At 46.2% G+C, this 7,321-nt stretch overlaps 1 protein-coding gene across 1 annotated transcript; it reads right to left on the minus strand.

Annotated features, from left to right (window-relative positions):
- Window positions 1-965: 965 nt before the first annotated feature.
- LOC142564879 (uncharacterized) lies at window positions 966-2,968 on the minus strand. Its single transcript, XM_075676070.1, has 4 exons — window positions 2,627-2,968; window positions 2,502-2,524; window positions 2,052-2,093; window positions 966-1,354 (listed from the first exon to the last, which is right to left on the minus strand). The coding sequence occupies exons 1-4, from the start codon at window positions 2,667-2,669 to the stop codon at window positions 1,124-1,126; spliced, it is 339 nt and encodes a 112-aa protein (XP_075532185.1). The 5' UTR covers window positions 2,670-2,968; the 3' UTR covers window positions 966-1,123.
- Between the last annotated feature and the right edge of the window lie 4,353 nt (window positions 2,969-7,321).

The raw sequence follows: 7,321 nt of genomic DNA on the forward strand, positions 1-7,321 counted from the left end.
CGTTCTCAGCCCGTTCTCATACCGCAACTGTGCCCACGTGATCCCTCATGCTACGTCACGACGACTGTAGCACGTGTTTTTCCAATGGTGCTGCTAGCGCCGCATTCAGGCGGGTAAGCGTGAGATGGCTTCGCGCGGTGTTGGAGTGAAGATTTGCGAATGTCAGCAAGCAACATCATTTCGACAAGTAAAGGAAGTGGAAGTGATATTCGTTTGCGGACGCTTCGCGCCCAAGCGATTTACTAGAAGGACACCTTCTGTTCCTGCTGTTGCCTATTCTGTTACTTATCCATGATTAGGACGTGTCGAATCGCAAGAGATGATGTGTTTGACCTTCTAGAAATGTTGATGAGTTTGACCTCTACGTTTGTCGCCCGATAGAAAGTGATCGCCCTGAATTTTATCACTGAGTTGCTGATATGCGACGCGCCTAGCTCGTAAATATTCTGAAAGCGTCAGCGTGCCTTAGAATGATTCATAAATGTGCTCTACTTCGACTTTTAAGCATGCGCACATCGGCTAATGTTTCAGAAGTCCAAAAAAAGTCCGATCAGCAGTTTTTGTGCACTAAGTCGACCTTGCCGAGCATGGCAATCGGAAGGTCGACTACTCTTTTATTACCACACCAAACAATATATACGCTATTGTACAGCTATTATTGAATTCATTGAAGACAAGAACAATTAGAAGTAGAACGTCTATTCCGCATCTGCATCACTGGGTTCACACTAGTGGATGTCCGGGAATATTGACAAATCAGGGAACAGAAAACAGAAGTACACGGGCGCGCGCACACACACACACACACACGCGCGCGCGCGCGCGCATGTATATATATATATATATATATACTATACAGAACATCGTCGAGCTGCTACATAATGTAAAAACTGTCAGTGTGTTCAGAATCACAGGGCAGGCAAGGTAACTGCACTCATACTTTATTTAGGCTGGGCCGAAGACTTCACTGATTTCTATAGCGTAACACGGCAATGCCTCGTTCTTTAAGTTCCTCACGTTGTTTTCAAGGAGACAAACAAGGCTGCTCTGTAAATCAACGCCGCATTTGGAGTTCTCTGCGCCTAAGCTGATCGTCGAGGCACCAACGCGCACGTCGCCGCAGTCATCGACCCTTTCCGATCGGGATCTCGACGCCGATGCCCACCGATCCCTGAGGCCTGCCTTTGTACGTCTTGCCGTCGATGCGGGTCGCACCGTGTGCCACTCCGCCAGAGGCCACCACCCGAGTGCCGTCCCTGCCGCGGTACACGTCGTACTCGCCGCGAACAGAACCGCCCACGTTGAAGTTGCGGTGGTTGCGGCCTCCACCCGATGCCTCCACGCTGAAGCGGTGCTGCAGAAGGACGGGGGGAGACGACGATCACTTTCAGCGCGGTAAGAAGGCGCACGTTCACGTGCTAAATATGCACCGTCAGTGCCGGAAGTGCCATGAAATACGTTGTTATTCTTTTTGCGCAACTTCACTGCGCAATTATGGAGAGCACAACCGGGAGCACCTTCATAAGGACACAATATTATTGACGTCAAGAGCGTCTACTCCGGTGCTGAAGGCATGGATTGGTGGAAACTTTGAATATTAATATAGAACAGGCTTGATTATCAATGTTACAAGCTCAAAAATTACTCTGCAATAACTATATACAGAGTAGAAAGAGAGGACATGCTCCCTGTTGTGGGGCCACGGGGGGTTAGTTTTTCAATAAAGAAATGCCAACAAGATAGCTGTATACGCTAGTAAAAAGTAAATTTTTTTTCTGTAGCGACTGCTGAAAAAAAGAAAGAAAAGCTATCCCACGCTGCCGTATGCAGCGATATAATTGTGCGCCTGCAAAAGTTACGTTACTTGGCGTTTCGAAGATATTCTGAAATGCGAATATGTTACCAAAAAAGACAAAATATGTAAAGTACAACTCAGCAACACTTACGTACGTCATTTATGCTATCGTTACGTTACTATACCGGTCATGTAACCGCTAAATCTTCAGAAAAACAAATTTCGCGCAGCACTGTGACATGCATCAAGCACTTACTCGTGGAGGAGGCGGCTGAAAGTTGAAGTTCGGTCTCCTCCTCTGTAACAGGAGAAACGCAGTACCATTAGCCATTCGCTTGCTCGAGAGAGCTGAAGACGGCGTTCATAATAAACAAGTACAAGTCAGAGAAGGTTATATCCTACGATTAATTATTCCTTGGTATTTCGCGCAATCGTTCTTCCTTTAAGGAGCCTCTGTTATGAGCTCAGTGGACAAAGTAGCATTCGCATAACTTTTATCATTGATAACCCACGAATGATTTTCAAGACTGCGTCACCATGGGAAAGATAACGACACAAAATAATAAATCATCTGTATTTGAAATACATTGTGAATTTCGCTATTGCTTAGGCACCGTTAGACGGCAAAAACTGATATCGTGACTTCTGCGCCCAATATAATAATTACCCCGATCAATGCGCATTCGAATGTTCAGAAGGTACATACCTGAGCATTGGCCACAGCTAGAGCTAAAAGAAACAGAAAAAATGGTGTAAGTGACGAAAACAAAGCAAAAGACATCAACGCAAAAGAAAGCGAGCAATGTCTGACACTGTAATCGTAGTATTTACCTGCGAGTGCCAATAACAACACGAAGGTTACAGGACGAGCCATGGCAGAGAGTAAAGTCTATGAGTGAAGCTGGAAGACCGCAGGACAGGAATGCTCTTCGTGCAGGACCGGCAGGCTTTATATACGTTTGACCACAGATTCCCTCAGCGTTAGTTACGCGCGCAGCGTATCCTGTAACCTGAAAAGTCTCTGCGTACGTTCGCCGTCGGAAAACCCGCTTGAAGAAACCAAATGGAAAGAACAAGCACTGAAATCAACGCGGAAGAAGCTGAACTATGCTTCATTCAATTACACCGAATGTCGACAAACAGCCGACAGGGCCTGATGAGTAGAATGCATGAAACCTTTCCTGGTTTTTCCTACTCTAGGCACGCTTCTGCCTCCGCTTTCTTAGCCCATCGGAACACTCCTTCCTTAAGCTCTGTCTTTATTTTGTAGATCACATAGTTTCAAACCAGGGTGCAACTCGGACGTGTCGTCGAAACCCACGTTTCAAAGCTCGGCTTTCTAGTTTTGTTAGGCGTCTGCGGGCGCGTCCGGCGGGAGTTCCGTATCGTTGCCGGCGGTGCAAGCTCAGCCGAGTCGTTTTTTAGCGCTCGCACGTCACCCGTTGACGACCGGAACAGCGGTGTCGCTTACACCGTGATAAGGGGGCACGCGCTCAGCGGGGCGACTGCTCCGGCACGCGTGTAGAGCGGCCGATCCTAATGAGCTTGCTCTAAAGATATTTTGCTCTCCCTCGTAGCCCAGCACAGGATCCACTGTTATGAATACAGTTTTTTTACACATATATTGGTAATGTTGCAGTGAAGAGGAGTATACGCTAAAGGTTGGTCGGTGTGCTCGAGATCACAGCTCGTGTTTAACTGAAACTAAACGGTCTGGGACTTGTATAACGATCCGTGGCAGCAATAAATTGTATAACATTTAGTGGAGGCAAGAGCGTTAATATTTCGGCCTTTATTAGAAGGCATTAATAGAAATGACACTACGACGAGCAAGAAAGCTGCTCTAAGAGCTTCTCCAGTTCGCAGCGTTTGAAAATAGCGATCCAAAAATAAACCACTTATACAGAATGCGTTCGAAATTCCTTAAACATAGAGAAGATGAAATAATCAAACGCTTCTTCGTCAATGTGTAACCACAGATGCATTTATTTTAGACAACCTCATAATAGCAATTAGACACGAAATATTGCTTGTTATAGGTAAAAGTATTGACCAAGAGATCGAGACGAAGCAATGTTTGGGAAGTCTTCAAATGCGTCATCCCCGCAGGTGACAACGTTGTCCTAATTATCAAGAATGTGAAGCTGTTAATATCTGCTGTGTATGCAGTCCTGGCCAATTTCTCAAGGAAGATTAGGCCGAACAACCGAAGAGCGGAACTGTAATGCGCGCCTCTGTGGCTTAGCGGCTGTGGTGTGGCACTCCATACACAAAGCCGCCAGATCAAATTGCGGCCTCGGCGGCCGCATTTCTTTGGGCGCGAAATGAAACAACACCCGTGTCCCATGCAATGGGTGCACGTTAAAGATTTCCTAGTGGAAAGAATCAATGCGGAGTCCCTACTACGACGTGCGTCATAATGAAATCGTGTTATTTTTACACGTAAAACGTACACAATTGATTTCAATTCGGAACTGTCATGTCCTTATCAAATGCTCTACGCATAAGAAAATTACAAACATTCTGATGTTTTACGTGCCACTACCACGATGTAATTATGAGGCGCGCCGTAGTAGGTGGCTTCGAAATAAATTTGTCGAAGTGCGGTTCCTTAACGTGCACGCAATGTACGGCACAAGAGCGTTTTGATCTTTTATATCCATTGGAATGCGACCGTCGCGGCTGGTGAACATATTCGGTCATATTTTAAATGCCTCTTTTCAAATATGCAAACAAGCCGTAGTGTGTTTTTCGTGGCCTCAAAAATACCTTTAATACCATAGATCTCCAAACAGTCGCAGTTTCGGCCGAAAAGCGAAGCGTCGATAGCGATAGCAAATTATTGGACAGCTATTCGAAGAAAGGAATGTAGATTTAATGGCCGTAAAAACTTGTGAACATAGGCGTACTATACTCCCGTAAAAATTTCTGTGCCTATGAAGGGAAAGCTACAGGCGTATGGCTGCTTTAGATGTGTTGCTGCACAGTCGGGCAGCGTTTGACAGTGATTTCAGTTACTCGGAACAGACGCTGAATTGATGCAGCTTCCACGTGCGACAGTCTCGCGTTTCCCCAGACGCGGAAAGGAAAAGCGGCGAAATAAATATTTACACTCAGTGATGTGTTCTGTCTTATTTAATTGTTACTAATAAGGTGTTTATGTTTTGTCTTTCCCCACCTTAAACTAAAGTGGAATTAAACGCCGGACCCTTTTCAGAAGCGCTCTCCCTTCCCTGCCTTCCTTCTCCACATTTTCCTTCGTTCCTCTCACTTGTGCGCGCTTCGCCTGCGTAGCTTTCCTTTGACAGCGAGAGAAAGTTGTCCGCAAGTATAACTAAATTATACCGCACGCAGACGTGAACATCCTACTCGGCGACTACGGAAACTCGCTGTCACAACGCTGCAGTGAGGAAACGCGGCAGCACCAGCGAGTGAATTTACCTTCGTGCAGCCGCTCGCATCAACGCGAACTACAGCTTGAAGAAACAGCGCAGCGTGGACTCTGTGCCCGTCGCAGATGGCCTTCAAGCTACAGCGGCCCGGCCGGGTGGCGTATTTATTATTGCTAGTGGGTATAGCGGAGTGTGACGCGGCTTGTCATAGCGTGTCGCTTCATTTCCGCTGCTTTGAAAAAGTCAGTGAAAAGCTAACCATATTGTGGTGCATCGAATCTTAAACAAAATTTCATAAATCGAGAGAACCTTGTGCGCAACATGCACTGCAGAAATTAACGCTTGTTATCATGGCTATCGCTGAGATGCCGCCACGCAGATACTGTGTCGAGAGCAACTCCTAGGTGCCTAGGAACAGAACCGTTTAGGGACTTTTGAGAAGGCGCGTTAAATGTCTTGCCCATGCCGACCGCTCATTGTGCTATCACAGAACACCTATGTGCTATTCTATGTGGTTCAGTGTTTCTTGGCGGATAGCCTTGCTGTCGTGGTGCGGTGGCATGGCGAAATTTGGTCTCGGTGAACTGAGGGTGTGTGCCAGACCTGTATTTCTGAAGAATTCGATGGTGCCGGCGATCGAAATGTTCAGATGACGCGGCGCCTGGGCAGTGGAGTTAGCGAACCAGTGCTGCGGCGTCGCCGTGTCCGCCCTTTATGCAAATATGTGCACTTACTTGATAGAGTTTGAGGGGTGTACTGCATCCTTCAAGTTACGTAACGATGATCGCGTCGGCCACGCGCTGTTCAACGCGAATTGTGTAGTTTGTGTCGTCATCATCGTCATCAGACTGGCTACGCCCACTGCAGGACAAATGCCTCTCCTATATTTCTCGAACTACTCCGGTCATGCGCTAATTGTGGCCATGTTGTCCCTGCAAACTTCTTAGTCTGATACGTCCACCTAACTTTCTGCCGCCCCCTGCTATGCTTCCCTTCTCTTGGAATCCTGTCCGTAACCCTCAATGACTATCGATTATCTTCCCTCCTCTACATGCCCTGCCCATGCCCCCCATTTCTTTTCTTGATTTCAACTAAGATGTCATTAACTCGCGTTTCTTCCCTCACCCAATCTGCTCTCTTCTAATCCCTTAACGTTGCACCCGGAATTCTTGGATTTTGTACTGTGCCTGAAATGAATGGTGTAGCCAGGCTGGGGTGCTTGGAGACGCGAAGCCAGAGTGGCTTTGCATCTCCAGTTTCGCTTTCATATACATAATTTAACATTTTGGCCTGGTTGGCGGCTGCCGCGAGATTGTGGTCTGTACCTGGCCTAGTATGAAGCTTCCGCTACTAAAACAACTTGTTCACGTTCTCCGTGCTAGATGTCAATTAAACGACGATTTAGCTGAAGACGACGCCTACATCTGTGTTATTTGTGTCTCTGTCTTCTAAATTACTTTGTATTATGCAAGTTATGGCAGTCTTATTACTAACGGAGTACGGACGTAAATATATAAACATATTTATGTATGTCTGAAATTTTGAATTACACATAAAACGGGACCTTTTTACGAATGATACGTGCGCTAAGCGGCCTCAATGAGTCAGCTACTTTTTGTTACAACGCTCTACGGTTTAGTACACTGATGCATGATGCACGTTTATTGCTGAATTGTTGTGATCACAGTGAAGAGAGCCATTTATTGTGTTTATTCACACAACACAGATTTCTGTTACGCGGTGAAGCATGCTAAGTGTGAGGGAGGCCGCTATCAACTGCGTGTCATGTTATGAAGGGTGCAAATGCGCTTAATTTTCTAAATTCCCCGCAATTACATGGTTCGTCTACCTGGGTAACAGAGTAATTACTCGCGAAATACATTTTCCGAATCTTTTATTACACAGTTATTGCAATGACTGCATCTGTAACGCAAAAATGAAAGCTTGCACCAAGTGGTCGAACGGTCACAGTGGCTGCATTAACATTGTTGGCTTTACCCCAACATTCTGAAGAAGTCCTGTGAATTCAATATGCATTGTTGAACAGCACATGCAAGGAGTGCAGAGTTAATGCAGCTCAAGACCAGGGAAAACAAGGCACATGTTTAATCTAACATTTGTCATAATTCGCAAA

The sequence above is a fragment of the Dermacentor variabilis genome, chromosome 11 (assembly GCF_050947875.1).
Source record: "Dermacentor variabilis isolate Ectoservices chromosome 11, ASM5094787v1, whole genome shotgun sequence".
In the NCBI taxonomy this organism is placed as follows: Eukaryota; Metazoa; Arthropoda; class Arachnida; order Ixodida; family Ixodidae; genus Dermacentor; species Dermacentor variabilis.

Bases quoted from the DNA above. Each gene is read 5' to 3' on its own strand.
- LOC142564879 (XM_075676070.1), bottom strand. From the start codon at position 2,669: ATGGCTCGTCCTGTAACCTTCGTGTTGTTATTGGCACTCGCAG. The intron at 2,094-2,501 runs GTATGTACCTTC...CTCCTGTTACAG, and splicing joins TAGCTGTGGCCAATGCTCAG to AGGAGGAGACCGAACTTCAA. The intron at 1,355-2,051 runs GTAAGTGCTTGA...GTCCTTCTGCAG, and splicing joins TTCAGCCGCCTCCTCCACGA to CACCGCTTCAGCGTGGAGGC.